Source organism: Myotis nattereri (genome assembly GCF_964212035.1).
Source record: "Myotis nattereri genome assembly, chromosome: 20".
Lineage (NCBI taxonomy): Eukaryota > Metazoa > Chordata > Mammalia > Chiroptera > Vespertilionidae > Myotis > Myotis nattereri.
Window position 1 is genome coordinate 14,756,254 of NC_138096.1, and position 20,331 is coordinate 14,776,584.

At 41.2% G+C, this 20,331-nt stretch overlaps 1 protein-coding gene across 1 annotated transcript in view; it reads right to left on the reverse strand.

The window, feature by feature from the left end:
- The window catches only part of AHCTF1 (AT-hook containing transcription factor 1), a 74,562-nt gene that overhangs the window by 50,794 nt on the left and 3,437 nt on the right, over window positions 1-20,331 (reverse strand). Inside the window, exons 2-5 of the mRNA XM_081114444.1 lie at window positions 13,350-13,477; window positions 11,003-11,256; window positions 4,913-5,093; window positions 460-667 (exon numbers count right to left, since the gene is read on the reverse strand). Of these exons, the coding sequence (XP_080970570.1) occupies window positions 460-667; window positions 4,913-5,093; window positions 11,003-11,256; window positions 13,350-13,470 (764 nt within the window). The 5' untranslated portion in view covers window positions 13,471-13,477. The remainder of the gene's footprint in view (window positions 1-459; window positions 668-4,912; window positions 5,094-11,002; window positions 11,257-13,349; window positions 13,478-20,331) is intronic.

The window sequence follows — 20,331 nt, forward strand, 5'->3', positions numbered from 1 at the left end:
CCTATATAACAAAAGGCTAATATGCATATTGTCCCCTTGACTAGGAGTTTGACCAGGGGGCGAGCCCAGCTGGCAAACCTCCCATGTCCCCTCTCCCAGGCCAGCCGAGCCCAATGGGCCCCGATTTGTGCACCGGGCCTCTAGTATGGTTATTAAGAAAGATATGAAAAAATTCATACGATATAAATATGTTTAGAGTCATGCTTTATTAGCAAATTTAACACAATAACTGAAATGCCTTTTAAAATATACACTGAAAGAATCAACCTAAATTCATGTGCTAAGCCATTTCTTTATTATATCATCATGATTTAATACAATAAAAAATTACTCATAGTCACTCAATCATTAATTTATCCTACCATTTTCCCCTTAAGCTAATTTTTACATATTAATAGGGTACAAGTTATATTCAGAAAGATACTGCCAAAAGTCCAATCAGAAAAAAGTTATCCTTACTCTCTTTTCATGCTTTTCATATTCCAGAGTGCTAGGTAGCCATCAGAAAAACCTACAGCAAGATGATTGGTCCTGTTAATGTAACTAAGAGTTGAAACTGCTGTTCCCGATGGGCTTACTAATTGGAAACACAGATGGCGTCCTTCTCCTATTGCACGTTCTCTGAGGTGTGGTACTTCGGCTGGAATACCAGATATAACTTCAAGGTCTAAAAAAAAAAGTGACGTAAACGAACTATGAACAGCATAAAAACAAATGTGTCGCCCATTATTCAAGCAGAAACTGAAGACTACTGGGGTAGATAGGAAGAGGAAGGATCATGCGGTCATCATCTGACCTCCCTGATCACTAAATGTGCAACAAGATGCCATGTGCCTCCTGATGTGATACAGCATGAAGTACCCAGCATTTATGACGTATCCTTGCCAAATGTTAAGTCTGAATCTAATCAGAGAGAGCTTAGATTTTCAGAAAATATAAAATGTAAATGATACCACATGAAACACACAGATAATTTCAAATGTGGAGTATTACACCAGGTAACTTCTTCAGCAAGTCACTGGATAGAGAGGATTGCTCTACCTTCAAGGAAACATGAGAGATGTCAAGTGAAATGTGCGGACCTTGTTTGTGTCCTGATTCAAATGATCTAATTGCAAAAAGGTGCTTTAGAGACAATCACAGAAATCTGATTATTCAACTATTTACCAATAACTTCAACCTTTTTCATCTCATAACACACACAAATATGTTTTTTGCTGATCTGGAAATAAAAGGCATAATTTCATTCATTCACACTGAATGGCTATTATCCTGTTGGCTGTTGTCATTTTTTATTTGATAATCTAAGGGAAAAAAGGTCAGTGCCCCTGACTAAATAGTCAGGTATTGCATATTTTAAAAATCCTTACAGCACCCAGTTGAAAACCACTAAACTATACCAAAGAATTAATTAATATGTTGTTAAGAATGGTAATGACATCATGATTATGTAGTAAAATAACCATTATTTGCTTTGAATTAATGCAGAGGAAATGTGAGAAAGGAGAGTGAAAGAAAATGGATGCATATAAAGTAAATTTTGAAAACTAACTTGAATTATTCCCTCAATGTTATTATGAAGGGGTTACAAAATCATATTCCACTGTGCTTGCTTCAGCAGCACATATACTAAAATTGGAACAATACAGAGAAGATTAGCATGGCCCTGCGCAAGAATGACACGCAAATTTGTGAAGCGTTCCATATTAAAAAAAAAAAAATCATATCCCACTGTTCTTGAAGTTACCCTCTTGATCCCTACTGTTTCTGATTATTTTTTCAGAGAATAGTGATTAAATGTTGCCAAAATATAATATTTCATATAATAAAATACTGTAAACTTATTCAAGAAAATAAGGTAGACTCTACATGTACTGATGTGACAGAATATGTAAGAAATACCATTAGGTTTGGAAGAATTGCAGAACAGTATTTATGGTATGATAAACGTTAGGAACTCCATTTTCTTTATGTATATTTCAATAAAGTCTAAATAGTTGTAACCACAAATTACATTTTTAAACAAAAAAATCAATTTTGCATTGAACCCCAACACTCAATTTTTTGTGTGTGTGCTATAAAATTCAATGGCTTAATAATTGTCATAATTGAGATATGGTTCTAACCGCTGATCACAATGCAGTTCAAATATAAAATTATTCTTGTGCTAAATTCAACTACTGATTGTTGCTTTCTAAAATAAAAGATGTTTTAACTCTGCCCAGCCAGGCGTGGCTCAGTGGTTGAGTGTTGACCTATGAACCAGGAAGTAATAGTTCAATTTCCAGTCAGGGCATATGCTGGGTCACTGGCTGTATCCCCATTGGGGGACGATGTCAGAGGCAGCCAATCAATGATTCTCAACACTGATCTCTCTCTCTCTCTCTCTCCCTTCCTCACTGAAATTAATAAAAAAAAAATATATATATTTTTTTTAAAGGATGTTTTAACGCTATTTTGATCTGAAGTTTTAATTATGATACAAGCATTTTAATTAGCCTTCAGCTATATCATATAAAAAACACACTCCAGAACAAAACTTCAAGACTATTTAATTCCTTTATCAATTTTTTATGAAGAGCAGTTGAACCATTTCTAATATTCTACAAACTCATTTTTACTTACTGTTTTTTTGCTAATCAATTCTTTTCATTTAAACTTATTTTGCAGATTTAAATTTAGTTTAAATGGTTAAGTTACTCAGTCAATTTCTGGTCAAATTTTTCCCGCTTGCAGTTTTATTATATACTGACAATTTTTATTAGTTACACTCATAAACTGGGATAAAATAGTGATAAAACAGTTTGTTATCTATTTCTACTTCTTAGCTGTCCATAAAAGAAGAGATCTGGCCCTAGCCAGTTTGGCTCAGTGGACCGATCGTCGGCCTGAGGTCTGAAGGGTCCCGGTTCAATTCCAGACGAGGGCATATGCCCAGGTTGCAGGCTCCATCCCCACTAGGGAGCGTGCAGGAGGCAGCCGGTCAATGATTCTCTCTCTCTCTCTTTTTTTTTTTTTTATATATTTTATTGATTTTTTACAGAGAGGAAGGGAGAGAGATAGAGAGCTAGAAACATCGATGAGAGAGAAACATCGATCAGCTGCCTCCTGCACATCTCCCACTGGGGATATGCCCGCAACCCAGGCACATGCCCCCGACTGGAATCGAACCCGGGACCCTTCAGTCTGCAGGCTGACGCTCTATCCACTGAGCTAAACCGGTTTCGGCGATTCTCTCTCTTTATTGATGTTTCTCCCTCTCTGAAATCAATAAAAATATATTTTAAAAAAAGAACAGATCTGCGATATTACAGTATGCTTTAAACATCAAGACGGTGCCCAGCTGTCGTGGCTCAGTGGATGAGTGTCGACCTATGAACCAGGTCACACACGGTTGATTCCTAGTGTGGACACATGTGCAGGTTGCAGGCTCAATCCCCAGTAGGGGGCATGCAGGAGGCAGCCAATCAATGATTCTCTTTGATCACTAATGTTTCTATCTCTATCTTTGAAATCAATAAAAAATAAAATTCAAGGTCCTCAAAGGTCAAATGGTCCTTTTGTGAGAAACATCGATAGGTTGCTTCCAGTATGCAGCTGACACGGATGGAACCCCAATCTATGTATATGCCATGACCAGGACAGGAATTGAACCAGCAACCTTTTGGTGTAGTGTACCCCATAACAAAGAAACAGAATTTCCGGAGGATGAGGCCCAGAAATCAGGATTTTAAAAAGATTCCCAGGTGATTCTAATGTGCAGCCAAGGTTGAGAACTATTGTTCTAGGGTAAAAGGGAGGCAGAAAGGCAGAGGGAGAGAAAGGGAGAGGGTGGGAAAGGGGGGGAGGGAGAGGAAGGGAGGAAGGGAGGGAGGGAAAGAGAGAGGTATCAATGTGAGATAAACACATTGGTTGCCTCCTGAACATGCCCAACCAAGACCAGAGATCGAACCCAGGTATGTGCCCTTGACTGGAAATCGAACCCACTACCCTCTGGTGTGCAGGCCAAAGCTCTAACCATTGATCACACCAGTAAGGGCAGGGCCACACATTTTTAAAAAGTTTTTAAGTTACTTCCCCTCCCTATATAAACCAATCAAGAGTCCCATAAATCTAAAAAATGAGAAAATACCAAAAACAATGAATAAGGTGTAAATTTATTAATATAAGCATTAATATTAAATAGAAAAAACTTCCTCTCTTCACTTTATTTTTATTTGAGTAGCATTAGTTCTATTATGGGATGTTATTTTGTAAGGTATAACTTTCAATCACTGTTATTTCCTAGTGAATTATTTGTGTCTTGTCTTACCATAGGAACATAAACAGCATGCCAAAACACTGTTAGATCCTACATGGATAAAAATAAACTCTTGATGAAGTTCAACATTTTATACCTTTAGTTCTTGTCTGACATTTACTTGATATTATTCAAGTATATATCTGAAAATAAATCAATATCCCTATCTCTTTCACTTTTTTAAAAAAATGTATTTTTATTGATTTCAGAGAGGAAGGGAGAGAGAAAGATGGAAACATCAATGATGAGAGACTCAATGATGGGCTGCTTCCTCCACACCCCCCACTGGGGATGGAGCCCATACCCGGGCATGTGCCCTTGATATCAAACAGCGACGTCCTGGTTCACAGATTGAGGCTCAATCACTGAACCACATGGGCTGGGCCTTCTCTTTCAATAACTCTTTAGTATATGAACAGTTCATCAAAAAAATAGACTAAAATGCAAAAGCTATCAATAGTGCCCAAAACATTAAAACAATAGGTTCAAACAATGAAAGAAACAAAGATACATAAAGAAGTCTCTATATACATTTTCTTTACTTTGAAAAACTCAATCCCTTATATCAAAATATTCTGGTGCTCAATTTTTGGTTTCAAGCAAAGAAATTACCTGATGCCTCCACTTCATTCTGACTGCATGATAAGTCATCAAGACATAGGTCAATAAGAAGGATCTGTCCAACATGAGTTGCCACAGCTGCCACCCCAAAAAGCCACCGCAAACTTGGGTGCAAATGCTGAGTGCTTGCACTGGCTCCTCCATGATTAATTATAGGTTCAATAGCTATTACCTAGAAAGGAGAATATATGATTTGCTTTTCTTATACAAGGTGAGAAAATGCAATTAAAACATAATAACTTCTGAGGTTAAGACAGGTTACTAGGTTTAATAGACAGTTTCAAACAAAATAAAAAATCTGCATCTGATACTTGTGAATATGAATTAGATAATTAAATCTTTCAATATAATAGGGATTATACCATTATTTCAATACATAAAAAATCATGCAGCTGAAATAACTGATGTGCTAATTGGTTCATTTAATGTTCACTATAACCCTTTGACATTGGATATAATTATACCTGTTTAAAGATACTTGGAAAGGTTAGCTGAATTATTCAAGTCATACATTCATTAAACATAAAATTCAAATCTAGATTTTTCTCACTTTAAAGCTGTTAACCAGCCCTAACCGGTTTGCCTCAGTGGATAGAGCATCAGCCTGCCGACTCAGGGGTCCCTGGTTCGATTCCAGTCAAAGGCATGTAACTTGGTTGCGGGAACATCCCCAGTGGGGAGTGTCCAAGAGGCAGCTGATCGATGTTTCTCTCTCATCGATGTTTCTAACTCTCTATCCTCTCTGTAAAGAATCAATAAAATATATTTAAAAAAAAAAAGCTGTTAACCAGCCACTCTATGATTATATAGCTTCTTTTCTTAAGAGTAAAAATAAATAATTCCAGAAAATTTTACTGTTTACTTGTATTTTGTTTTGTTTTTTTTAAATAAAGTCCTATTTATGCCTTTACACAGTAAGATGTATTATGGTCTTTAAAAGGGTTTATTATGCCCAGCTAGTAGAGCATCAACCTATGAACCGAGGTCACAGTTGGATTCCTGGTTAGGGCACATGACTAGGTTGCAGGCTCAATCCCCAGTAGGGGGAGTTCAAGAGCCAGGTGATCAATGAGTCATCATTGATGTTTCTCTCCCTCTCCCTTTCTCTCTGAAATCAATAAAAGTATATATGGCCCTAACCGGTCTGGCTCAGTGGATAGAGTGTCAGCCTGCGGACTGAAGGGTCCCAGGTTTGATTCTGGTCAAGGGCATGTACCTTGGTTGCAGGCACATCCCCAATTGGGAGTGTGCAGGAGGCAGCTGAATCGATGTTTTTCTCTCCTCGATGTTTCTAACTCTATCCCTCTCCCTTCCTCTCTGTGAAAAATCAATCTACACTAATAAAAGAGAAAAATGGTAATTGGCATACGGCGATACCCTTTTCATTGGCTAATCAGGGCTATATGCAAATTAACTGCCAACTATGATTAGCAGTTAACTGCCAACTAAGATTGGTAGTTAACTGCCAACAAGATGGCTGCTAATTTGCATATGTAGGCACAATGCAGGGAGGCGAAAGGGAAAGCAGGAAGAAGCCCCCTGCCACTGACAGTGATCTGAAACCCAGGGTGGAGCTAAGAGCTGGGGGGCAGGGCAAAGGCGGCACTGGGGAGAATCAGCCATGATCGGAGAATCAGGCACCTTTGCCGCCCTGGCCAGTGATAGCAGGAAGTAGGGGTGGAGCCAGCAATGGGAGCTGGGCACGGTCGAAGCTGGCAGTCCCAGGAGCTAGGGGTCCCTTGCCTGGGCCTAAAGTGGAGCCCACGATCGTGGGGCCGCTGCCACTGCAGGTCCCCGCTGCCCGGGCCGGACTCCTAGGCCAGAGGTGTTAGGCCTGGGCAGGGGCAGAGCCTGCAATCGTGGGGAGCTGGGGGTCCCCTGCCCAGGCCTGACACCTCTGCCGGAGGCCTCAGGCCTGGTCAAGGGGCCGATCCGGTGATTGGTGATCGGAGGGTGATGAGGGTCAACTCCTCTGGCCGAGGCATCAGGCCTGGGTGGGGGGCGGAGCCGGGGATTGGGGGGATATGATGGTCCCCTTGCCCAGGCCTGAAGCCTGGGTCAGAGGCGTCAGGCTTGGGCGGGGGGTGGAGCAAGCGATCAGAGGGAGATGGGGGTCCCCTGCCCAGGCATGATTCCTGGGCCAGAGGGTTCAGGCCTGGGCGGGGCCAGAGCCAGTGATCGGGGGGAGATGGGGGTCCCCTATCCAAGCCTGACATCTCTGGCGGAGGCGTCAGGCCTGGGCAAGGGGCCGATCAGGCGATCGGAGGGTGATGGGGGTCAACGCCTGAGGGCTCCCAGTATGTGAGAGGGGGCAGGCTGGGCTGAGGGACACTCTCCCCCCCCTCCCCACCCAGTGCATGAATTTCGTGCACCGGGCCCCTAGTTATATATAATGGACCTCACACCAAGTTTTAGCAGTGAATGAATCACTGGCATTTAACAAGGACTGAAATTACTTAAAGAAAATCATACTGTAGCTACATTATAGAATTATATCCCCTACCCCTTCGTTCACGAGTTAAATCTTAAATATCTGTACCTCATAGTCCATATTTTATTTTATATTTAGCTTACCTTCTGTTTCCTATTAATTCACAGATATTAATTGGGCATGATATATGACACAGTGCTATTTGGTGATTTCTACTATAATACTGACTAAAATTACTAGAAAAAAAAGAGAAAATTTGTTAATGATATAATGCATTAATATAATATCAAAGTTAAGTCTATAATTTTTTACCAGAGACAAAAGCCTGGCTCTATCTATATTTCATTAGCACACAAAACATTCCATAGTGTTTCTAATTCTAAAAGCTGTAATTTCATGGACTATCTTCCTTTTCTACATCAGGAAGCGTATTTTCTTCCATTTCCTCAGTGAGGGGTAAGGAATCTGTCACAGCTTATATTCCTCATATAAATGCTATATAATTAATCAGTAATGCTACCTTATTTAATTTTAAACTTTTGGGTGTTTTTTAATATATTGATTTTAGAGAGAGAGACGAAGAGAAAGAGACAGAGAGAAAGGGATGGAGAAACATTGATTTGTTGTTCCATTTATTTATGCATTTGTGTCCTCAACTGGAATTGAACCCTCAACCTTGGTGCATCGGGATGATGTTCTAACCAAGAGCTACACGGCCTGGGTTTAATTTTAAAATAAGGCAGTTAAAAAGCAAGGAAATTTAAGAGGGGTTACTATGCCTTACCTCCCCCCTGCCCCAAAACAGCTATTTGACTGACCTTTAGAAGTTACCTATCACTACTCTCCCAAACTTTTCCTTCTCCTATAGTCTCTCTTCCATGTGATAGCAGCCATCCACCCAACTGAATATCAGGAACTTAGGTAAGTTCCTTCTAAAATACTCTTATCCAAATAATCAACAAGTCCTGACCATGTTACCTCCCGATTATTTACTAAAGCTGTCCCACCTTCTCTGTTTCTCCTGTCATTTCCTTGGTTCAGTTCATCATCCATTATTTACCTGAACTATCCCAATCCAAAGAGCCTTTTACACTGGAGTTCTGCTTTAAACTTAAAATGACTTCACCACAGACTTCAGGAGGAAGCCCCTAACTGCAAACAAGGCCATTCACATCTCCATCTTCACCATTCCTAGCTCCCACTTCCTACTTCCGCTCTTCCCCCAGCTATCCTATATAATAAAAGGGTAATATGCAAACTGACCCTAACAGCAGAACAACTGGGAATGACTGGTCACTATGACACACACTGACCACCAGGGGGCAGACGCTCAATGCAGGAGCTGCCCCCTGGTGGTCAGTGCGCTCTCACAGGGGAAGCTCTGCTCAGCCACTAGCCAGGCTGACAGCTGCCAGTACAGCGGTGGTGGTGGGAGCCTCTCCCGCCTCCTCAGCAGTGCTAAGGTGTCAGACTGCAGCTAGGCCCGCTCCCCGCTGGCAAGTGGACATCTCTCGAGGGCTCCCGGGCTGCCAGAGGGATGTCTGACTGCCAGCCTAGGCCCAATCCCCCGGGAAGCAGGCCTAAGCCAGCAGGTGGTCATCCCCTGAGGGGTCCCAGACTGCAAGAGGGCACAGGCCAGGCTGAGGGACCCTCCTGAGTGCACAAATTTTTGTGCACCGGGCCTCTGGTCTAGATACATAAAAGGCTAATATGCAAAATGTCCCCTCAGGAGTTGGACTAGGAGTTCGATCGCTCGCTATGACGTGCGCTGACCACCAGGGGGTGGCACAGAACGAACGAAGCCCCAATCGGCCCTTATCGCCGGCCAGTCCTAGGGACCCTACCTGTGCACGAATTTCATGCAACGGTCTCTATTCTAAATAAGCCTTTTTTCCAAATGTTCCATATACTGTGACTTTTTACATTCTGGTCCCTTTGCCTGAAATGTCCAACCTTTTTGAGTTAAAATTATTCAGGTGTTCTCCATGTTCTAAATAGTTGAATTTATGAAAGTGCTTTTTATATTTATGCTTTAATCTTATCATCAGCCTTCTACTAGACTACAAGATTTCAGACAGCATGAACCAAGTTCAATTCATCTATTTGTCCTCAAAATCTAGCAAATAGCTTGATTTATAGTAAGCACTCAATATATGTTTTGCTAAGTTAATTCTGCCTTAGAATCATCATCACTGGCAAGTACATATATAACATTATCAATTACTGCAGACCCTACACATTGGCCTACAACAGTGATGGCGAACCTTTTGAGCTCGGCGTGTCAGCATTTTGAAAAACCCTAACTTAACTCTGGTGCCGTGTCACATATAGAAATTTTTTGATATTTGCAACCATAGTAAAACAGAGGCTTATATTTTTGATATTTATTTTATATATTTAAATGTCATTTAACAAAGAAAAATCAACCAAAAAAATGAGTTCGCGTGTCACCTCTGACACGCGTGTCATAGGTTCGCCATCACGGGCCTAACAGGGTCAGTTTCCTCAACTGTAAAAACATATTTTGTCATTAAGTTCCCTTTTAACTTTAAAAACTATTCTATGACTATATACATTACACATACACACACACATTTTTATGTGTATCTCAGTGTATACTTTTTTCACACCAGGTATAGGAAGAATTCTATTTGTGGATGTGTGTGTGCATTTGTTAAGTGTCTACAGGTTTTCATCATGTATGAAACCTGCTAACAAACCAAATTCAAAGTACTTCTATAATTAGTACTGGGAAAAATATCTGGCATATGGAGGGCATATAGAATACTACAGTTAAGAAATGGTGACTATATATGAGCCCACTATTTAAATACATTCCTCAAATTTTAAATAATAACAAAGACATGTTTTCCATATTGCTCCAAGACTATGTAGTTGACTCTTGAACAACACAGGTTTGAACCACACAGATCCATTTACACATGGATTTTAATACTATAACTGTATTTTCTCTTTCTTATGACTTTCTTTTTTCTCTCTAGCTTACACTATCGTAAGAATACAGTATATAATTCGAGTAATATACAAAGTAGGTGTTAATTGCATCAGTAAGGCTTCTAGTCAACGGTAGGCTATTAAGTTTGGGGAGTCAAAAGTTATGCACAGCCCTGGCCGGTTTGGCTCAGTCGACGAAGCGTCGGCCTGCAGGCTGAAGGGTCCCAGGTTCGATTCTAGTCAAAGGCATGTACCTTGGTTGCAGGCACATCCCCAGTTGGGGGTGTGCAGGAGGCAGCTGGTCGATATTTCTCTCTCATTGATGTTTTTAACTCTCTATCCCTCTCCCTTCCTCTCTGTGAAAAATCAATAAAATATATTTTTTAAAAAAGTTATGCACAGATTTTCACCTGTGCGGGGGGGGGGGGGGGGGGGGGGGGGGGGTGGGCGGATCAGTGCCCCTAACCGCTGCATTGTTCAAGGGTCAACTATAGTCTCAAACAAACCAGGGGAAAAAAGCCAAAGTAATAAATATTTTTATAAACTTTTTTATTTTGAACTCTTAAATGAAAACTAGCATACTTCCATAAAAGTGAACCAATTAGAAGTACACTGAGTAAACGCACCGTTGTCACTGTAATCAGCAGGGGCTCAGTTTTGAAACAAGATGTCCACACATCTTACACTGTACCTACCCTTCCAGGAAGAACGACTGCTTTAACCACTCGGGATATGCCCAGGTCATAGAGACAGAGGACACTCCCTTCTGCATCTTCCAGTCCAATCAACAATCCGCTTCTCTTCTGCCACGAGAACTCTTTCACAGCGAGGATTATAGGTGACTCGTCACTCAGTCCACTGAATCTATATGCAGACAACCGCTCTCCCGTTATAGAGTGCACTACCTCAAGCTGTGGGCCACAAGTCAAGTAAGCAAGTCCATTTTTCCCTGGAAGAAAAAAAGCAAACATGTTGCTTATTTTAATATTGTATGTGTACAACAAAACTAAAAATTTTTACATACGTAATCTATATATATAGAAAAGCCTAATATGCAAATTGTCTCCACAGGAGTTCAACTGGGAGACCGATAGCTTGCCATGACGTGCACTGACTACCAGGGGGTGGCGCAGAACGAAGGAAGGCCCCAGCCGGCAGCCAGCAGCTGGGGAAGGGAGGCCCCGCTCAGCAGCCAGAAGGCCCCAATTGGCCCTGATTGCCAGCCAGGTGTAGGGACCCTACCCATGCACCAATTTCATGCACTGGGCTTCTAGTATAATAATAATAAATAACCAGTAAGGGTACCATGCTATGCAATTAAATGCATTATCTCATTGACTCCTTGTTGAACCTCAATACAGAGAAAAGGCAACTAAACTTTCATACAGTGAAATAATTTGCCCAAAGACGAACAGCTAAATACCAGAGCAGAAGTAGATCCCATTTAAGTCCAAAGCTCATATTTTAACTACATTATAACTTAAGAGTTAACCTAGGTGTTCTAAAATATAACATGTGACTCTATTCCAGAAGAATTCAAAATCTAACTGAGAAGACAAGACCTAAGTAGCATTAACAAAAGGCAGTATCTATCAGAAGCCCTTCTAGTCATGTGTGGATTTTACTCTTCATGCAATTTAAAGTAACGCAGCCGTGGGCAAACTACGGCCCGCGGGCCGGATCCAGCCCGTTTGAAATGAATAAAACTATTGAAAAAAGAAAAATAAACTACACTCCCTCCCGAGTCACTGAAAATGTGTTCCAGAGTATGTAGATACTACTACATGTGTAGTACCCTTTTATGTAATGATGTTTACTTTGAATTTATATTAGTTCACACAAACACTCCATCCATGCTTTTGTTCCGGCCCTCCAGTCCAGTTTAAGAACCCATTGTGGCCCTCGAGTCAAAAAGTTTGCCCACCCCTGTGCTAGATGGACGGTGGTAACTTTTATTACTAAATTTTTTATGTCTCTCATGCATCTAAGTAGATAGATAGTTGGATATACTAGATTATAGCTGAGGGGAGGCTAAATAGTTTAAGGAAGTAGTATGGCACAGTGGGGACATAGAAGGCATGGGTTCAAAGCTCATATTTACCACCTGCTATCTAATAACTTAGAGCAGGTCACTTCTTATTTGATTCTCAGCTACACAGAGTAGTAATTACTTAGAAAAGTCTACTATTTACCTCAGTGAAAAGTTGTTACAGTAAGTACTGTTCAAGAGAATAGCACTGTAAATAGCTAAATGACCAATACAAATGTTTCGCTTCTCTTTCTTCTAGGAAGGAGGGCTGTGATATTCACTTTCAGAAAAGTCTTCTGCAGCCCTGGCCAGTGCGGCTCAGCTGGCTGAGCGCTGTCCCATGCACTGAAAAGTCACCGGTTCCATTCCCGGTCAAGGCACACACTCAGGTTGTAGGCTTGATTCCCGGCAGGAGGCAGCCAATAGATGTTTCTCTCTCTCCCTTCCTGTCTCTAAAATCAATAAAATCATTTTTAAAAAAGTATTCTGCAGTGTCTTTCACTAAGCTGAAATTCATAATATAATGGCTTTTTTGGTGTGATTTTTCTGTATTATATAATCCAAACCATATATATTGAGATCTTGTTCAGATTAATGGAATTACAAAACTAATATTTTGTCTCCCATAGGGCCCTAAAATTCAGACTTGCTTTATTCATAAGACTGTTTAGGTTCTAATCCAAGCTCACCAGAAAAACGTACTAATTATGAAGAAAAACCAGCTGTGTATTATTTCTACTTTCCAAATGTAGATACTCAATACTAAAAGATATTAAATATGCGGTATTTTTAATGAAGAAAAATAAACTACACTCCCTCCCGAGTCACTGAAAATGTGTTCCAGAGTATGTAGATATTACTACATGTGTAGTCACAGATGTTATGTATTTACTTAAGACCACTCTAACCAGGAAATGCTTTTTTCTCATTCATATTGAAGAAACTGCAATAGATACTTATTACTTATCTTACAAATCAATCAAATTTGCACATTTTCAGCAACATTACTTTACCTGCAGCAAACTTTCCACGAAGTACAGATTCCAATGTGATTTCATCTTCTCCCAGGGCTTCAATAGTCACTTCTGGGAACTGCAGGAGGCCGCTCGTCACCTGTGCTGTTAAGTCGTGCATGCTTTCACTGTAAATGTTTCAAAAAGATATTCCCATGATATTTCTATTACAATACACTTGTTTATCTCTAACCAGGAAAAAAGAAAAGCCATCAAAAATAAAAAACCTAAAACTGAAGTATGATTATAAAAAATATGTATTAATGTGCTTCTGGATCTGAGGTATTCTCTCCTAAGAAAATATTTCCCAAACAGACTTAGCAGAATAAAGATTCATTAAGCCAGATGTCCCAAGGACATATATGATTCCCTAGATTCTTTGAAAACTGGTTCAATACCATTAATCTTATTGCCTGACTCTCAAAGAATACTTCACACACACACAAAATACTAATATACATTTTAGAAAAATACTGCTATGATAAAAGGGGGAAAAGTCCAAGAGAAAAAAAAAAAGTCCAAATCCATAGTAACTTAAGAAATTGAGTTTGGCACATCTTTAACTAGATAGAGAAAAAAATCTAAAATTATGTTTCATTACCATATATATAGAAGACTAGATTCCCTGAATGACCCTTCCATTGTGAACAACCAAATATAATGGTTAAAATGTAAAAGTATCTTTTCCAATGATTACTGCGTTGGAGAAGCCAAAAGGGAAGAGACAGCAGGTATTTTGTAAGGCAAGCAAGCTGCCTGGCTGTGAGGCTGACCCGTCCCTTCATCACTCTGAGGCCCAGAGAGGAAGAAGATAAAGCTCTGGGCCAACGGAGCCAGAGCCAATAAGCCAAGAAGAGCCTCCCCACCCACCACTCTACATTACACTCCACAAGACCCTATCATCAGCATAAAGATTAGCGAGAGAAACATCCATTGTGCAGGACAAGGAGAAATAAAGTTGCCTGTTTTGACCTTGGCAACAAGTCTCTACTCAGAAAATTTCCCGTCACACAAATCAGTGGCCAGAATTCAAACCATGTTGTAAGGAAGTACTCAGGTGAAGAATTTCTTACAAAGTGTTCTCAGGTTGGTAACGTTCCAAGCAACCTCCAGAAACCACCACATTTTCTCTGGAATCTTCAGAGTTCTCAAAGTTTCAACAAAAAGGGGCTCACAGTCAAAAATAACAGAATAATGATATGATCAACAGCTGGCAAAATAAGTCTGCAAAGACTTCAGACAGTGAAATAACCAGAACACAAGCATGTTCAATATGCTTAAAGAAACCAAAGATTTAGCTTGCTAGTGAGAAAGAAACTAAAAATTAAAGAGCCCTGGCCAGGTGGCTCAGTTGGTTGGAGCATCATCCCGTGCTTCTGGTTTGACTCCGTCAGGGCACATACCTAGATTGCAGGTTGATCCCTGATTGGGGCCTGTGCAGGAGTCAACCAATCAATGTTTCTTTCTCACATCCCTCTCTCTAAAAATCAATGGGAAAATATCATCAGGTGAGGATTAACAGCAACAAAACAGTGTAAGTCTTTTTATTATCCAAAACAAATCCTAAAGTATAATCTAATAAAAGGGTAATATGCAAATTAGCCATCACGCCATCACAAAGATGGGAACACCCATAGTGTCACGCGCCGCAGAGGGAGGGCGGGCATCTGGGCAGGCAGCATGCCACAGCCCAGTGGACACACCGCAGGGGCGCCTCTGTGCGCGAGCTGCAGAGGAAACCCCTTTTCTGACCGCTCATTGGCTAAGCTCCCTGTATGCTGCCACTCGCAGTGTTCTTGGTAACTTAGGTTATGAAAATCCAAGAAGGTGATCTAGGGTTTTTCCACCACACTCCTGGAGGAAAAATACTAAGGTCCGCTGCTGGAGGGGATAAGAAATGTCATATCCTGCCCTAGCTGGTTTGGCCCAGTGGATAGAGCCTCGGCCTGCCGACCGCAGGGTCCAGATTCGATTCTGATCAAGGGCATGTACCTAGGTTGCAGGCTCCTCCCTGGCCGGGGCCCAGGTCAGGGCTCATGCAGGAGACAGCCAACTGTAGTGTCCCTCTCACATTGATGTTTCTGTCTTTCCCTCTCTCTCCCAAGCTCTCTAAAAATCAATGGAAACATATCCTCAGGTGAGGATTAAAAAAAGAACAGAAAGAAATGTCATATCCTATGAAAGAGACATCTTGAAAATGCCTAAAGAAAGTTGTCATTTTTTCCTGATGAATGGAGTGGAGTCCATGTTGATGAATACCTTGGTGGCTGCGGCGGCTGGCAGTGGCAGCAGCAGCGGGGTGATGGGGCTGGTGCTTTCCCCTAATCAGCCCAGTCACCTCCAGCAGAGGGAGGCCAGACTGTGGCTTAGGCCTGCTCCCCACAGGCCTAAGCCGTCAGTAGGACATCTCCTGAGGGCTTCCAGTCTGTGAGAGGGGGCAGGCTAGGCTGAGAGACGCCCCCCCCCCAGTGCATGAATTTCGTGCACTAGGCCTCTAGTTGAATATAAATTAATTAGGTTATAATTACTATAATATAGTAAATGGAAAATAGTGACCATTAGCCTCAATTGCAACATCTCATATTTTTAGGAGGATCCTAAGCTTAAGCCTTAGTTGCTGAAAGCATTATAATTTACACAAATTGATCACATTCCTCTCTCCTAAGTATCTTAGTACAGAGGAAGACCTTAGGAAAGGCCACCATCACTGATATTATGTTTCCTCCGCTGATAGCCTTCTATAGCCTTGATAAAATGAGTGTAATGGTAAACTGAAGTTAATATATTTTCCTATTAAACTTAAAACCAGCCCTAGCTGGTTTGGCTCAGTAGATAGAGCATGGGCCTGTGGTCTGAAGGGTCCCAGATTTGATTCTGGTAAAGGGCACATGCCTCAGTTGCAGCTGGATCCCCAGCCCTGATAGGGGCACATGGTGGAGGCAACCAATCGATGTGTCTCCCTCACACTGATGTTTCTCTCTCTCTGTCTCTCCCCTCCCTTCCACTCTCTAAAAATCAATGGAAAAATATCCTCGGGTGAGGATTAACAAATAAAATGAAATAAAAGACAATAAACTTAAAATCAAAGTCATTTATCTAGAGCTAAAACCTTCAGAATTCCATGTGGTAGCTCTCCTCAAAATGTATTCAGTGAAGTGTTCATGGGCATTTAGCAAAAGTTTTATGATCATTGCAATTCAATTAGGGTCATCCCAACATAATTTTTTTAAGACTTTCACAAAGTGATTCCAAAGTTCGTCTGAATGAATAATGCACAATGATCAATTATTTGAAAATAAAATTTTCTTTCTGAGGCTGGATGTGTTGTCTGTTACTGTTATATTGTTTTTAATATAAAACAAAGATTATGATGTGGAAGTACTGGCTGAGTCACAGTATATTTTTAAATTGTAATTTCTACTGCAGATATACGTGCCCGCCCCCCCCACCCCCCACCCCCCGCCACACACACACACACACACACACACACACTTTAAAAAACAGGACAGAGAAAAAACAACCCTGTAGGTTGCTTAGTGTAAAAAAAAAAAAACACATACACACAAAAAACCAAAGAAAAAAAACAGGACAGAGTATATGAAAACGAGGAGTTCAGACAATGGACAAAAGGTAGCACAGGGTAGTGGGCCCTTAGGGAAGTAAAACAAACCAGATGACCTCTAGGGGTGTGCATAGAATGTCCAGGACACAGAGCACAGTGGGGAACCCAAATACAGCCCAAGGGTCTAAATTGAGAAGAGAGAGTTGAGAACGCCAGGAAGCCAAAGGTAGCTAGGATTCTCAGGCAGAGTACTGCAGTACAATTGGCCATACAAAGAACTCCAGAATTCTGCAGTGGTTTCCCCTGAATCTTCACATGATCAATGTAAGCATGCAAGGAAACTACCAGAGGCCAAGGAATGAATCATTGGAAAACTAAAGGAGAAACAACCCCTAGAGCTTACACAGGGCCAGGAATAGCTCCATAGTGGAAAAACCTCATAATACATGGGGCACGCAGTAGAGTACTCAGAAAGGCATTGATTTCTTCAGTAATAGGGAGAAAAATTAGCCCTTGTCTAGAAAGGCTCAATAAAGCAAGCCTCAAAAGAATCAAAGTCTTTCCAACTAACTTATTTGGAACTACACTCAAGACTATATAAAGGAATGCAAAAATATTCAGTATTTAAGAAAGCAAAATTTACAATGTTTGCTATCCAACCTAAAATCATCAGACACCTGGCCTGGTAACTTAGTTGATTCGAGCATCGTCCTGATATGCCAAGTTTTGGGGCTCCATTCCCAGTCAGGGCACATATAAGAGTCAACCAATGAAGGCATGAATAAGTGGAGGAACTATAAATTGATGTTTCTCTCCCTCTCCCTCTCCTTTTCTCTCTCTAAAATCAACTAAACAACAACAAAAAAATTAGTGTCAGCCTGCGGACTGAAGGGTCCTGGGTTCGATTCCAGTCAGGGCACATGCCCGGGTTGCAGGCTCGATCCTCAGAAGGGGGCGTGCAGGAGGCAGTCGGTCAATGATTCTCTCATCATTGGTGTTTCTGTCTCTCTCTCCCTCTCCCTTCCTCTCTGAAATCAATAAAAATACATTATATACACACACACACACACACACACACACACACACACACACACACTCTCTCTCTCTCTCAATATCATCAGGCAAGCAAAGCGGCAGGAAAAGGACTCATAGTAAGCAGGGAAAAACAGCTAACAGAAACAGATCTAAAAATGACAGAAGTTAGAATGAGTCGATGAGGAAATTAAATCAGTTATTCTAGCCTTTAGTACAAGTTGATAGAGGAAGTATGAGCATGTTAAGGAGAGATCTGGGAGATGTAAGACTAAATCAAATTTCTAAAGATGACAAGTTCATTGAGTGGTATTAATAGGTTAGACATAGGAAGCAGCAGTAAATGTAAACACCCACAGTAAAGAACTGTCTAAAATGAAGCAGAGAAAGAAAGCTGGGCCAGGAGGGAAAGGACAGAGCTAAGGCACAACCTCGAGTGCCCTGATATTTGGAACAGAGATCTCCAAAAGGAGACAACAGAAATATTTGAAAAATGGCCAGATTTTCCCCTAATTTGATGACAACTATAATCCCACAAATCCAAAAAGGTCAGTAAACCTCAAAAGCACAAGAAACATGAAAAAACTCCACCAAAATACAGAGAAGATCTTAAAAGCAGCACCTCACACAAAGAAACAAAGATAACAATGACAGGAGACTTATTAAACAATGTAAGCAATATGACAGTGAAACATTAAGTTCCAAAAGAAAACGCTTTTATGACGTGCCAGCCTTGGCAACCTCTAGAACAGCGGTTCTCAACCTGTGGGTCGCGACCCCTTTGGGGGTCGAACGACCCTTTCACAGGGGTTGCCTAAGACCATCGGAAAACACATATATAAATTTAATCACTATGCTTTCATTATGTTCAATTTGTAACAATGAAAATACATCCTGCATATCAGATATTTACATTACGATTCTTAACAGTAGCAACATTACAGTTATGAAGTAGCAACGGAAATAATGTTTTGGTTGGGGGTCACCACAACACGAGGAACTGTATTAAAGGGTCGCGGCATTAGGAAGGTTGAGAACCGCTGCTCTAGAAGGTAACTTACAAAGTTTCAACTCCTCCTCAAGACCCAGATAGGCACAGCAGAACACCGTGCTGGCTGTCCCAGGCAAATACTGTTTTCTTGATGAAGCACATGGATCATGTCACTCCCCTTCCCAAACCCTTCAACGACTCCCTGCTGCACATTACAGTTAACACCTTCACCCACAGGCAAGCAAGGCTCTCCACAATCGGGAAGTCCCAGACTACTTTGCAGCACTGTCTCCTCAAACCACTGAACTTCCTTCATGAGTTGGCCACTGCCTAGCACTTTCATGCTTTTATTTCTGCTGTCTCTCCTTACACCTCCAATTCCAAGCCCATCATCCACAGGCTAGATTCCCCAATGAGCTCTGGGTAGATCCACCCTTTCATATTTAATTTCATCTCTAAGATCACCCCTTTCGAAAACCTTTGTGTTAATAATGCTAAATATAATTTTTAAAAACTCATTACTTGTGCTTGCCTGTCTTCCCCACTATACTGATTTTCTGAAAGGCAAAAATCAGCTCTAGCTGGTTTGGCTCAGTGGATAGAGCATCGGCCTGTGAACTGAAGGGTCCCAGGTTCGATTCTAGTCAAGGGCATGTGCCCGGTTGCAGGCTTGATCCCCAGTGGGGGGAATGCGGGAGTTGGCCAATCCGTGATTCTCATTGATGTTTCTATCTCTCTCTCCCTCTCCCTTCCTCTCTGAAATCAAGAAAAAAATATTTTTAAAAGGCAAAAATCATATCTTATTCCTGTGAATTCCAGAGTGTCACAATGACTTGCAACTATTAGGTCCTACATATGTGGTAAATTAGGATAGCAAGATATTAGCAGGGCAGGAATAAACAAGTTAAACAATAAATTCCAATTTACTTAAAACACACTCGAATATTCTTAAAACCCAGCAAGAAACAACCAATTTAAAAATGGCCAAAGACCTTAAACAGACACCTCAATAAAGTACATAGACAGCAAATAAGCACATGAAAAGATGCTGCACATCGTATGTCATGAGGGGAACACAAATGAAAACATGGAGAAGTCACAGATGCCCCTGTCCAGGTCCAGCGCAGCGAGCAGCCTCGGGCCTTTGGCAATGGCCTGCCTTTAGCATATGCAGAAATAGAAGCAGACCTGCAGGTTGAAGCTTAAAAGTAATGAATAAAGCCCTGAAATTAATTAAAGGTGCTGGCTGCGATAAAAGTTCTGTAAGTGGGACAGTCAAAGCCTGGTCTGAGGTTCCCAGGGCCCTCAGAAAAGCCTGGTCTGAGGTTCCCCGGGCCCTCAGAAGGCGGCACTCCCGTCGCACTGCCAGCTGCCCGGGCCTGAAGTGGGTATTTCTC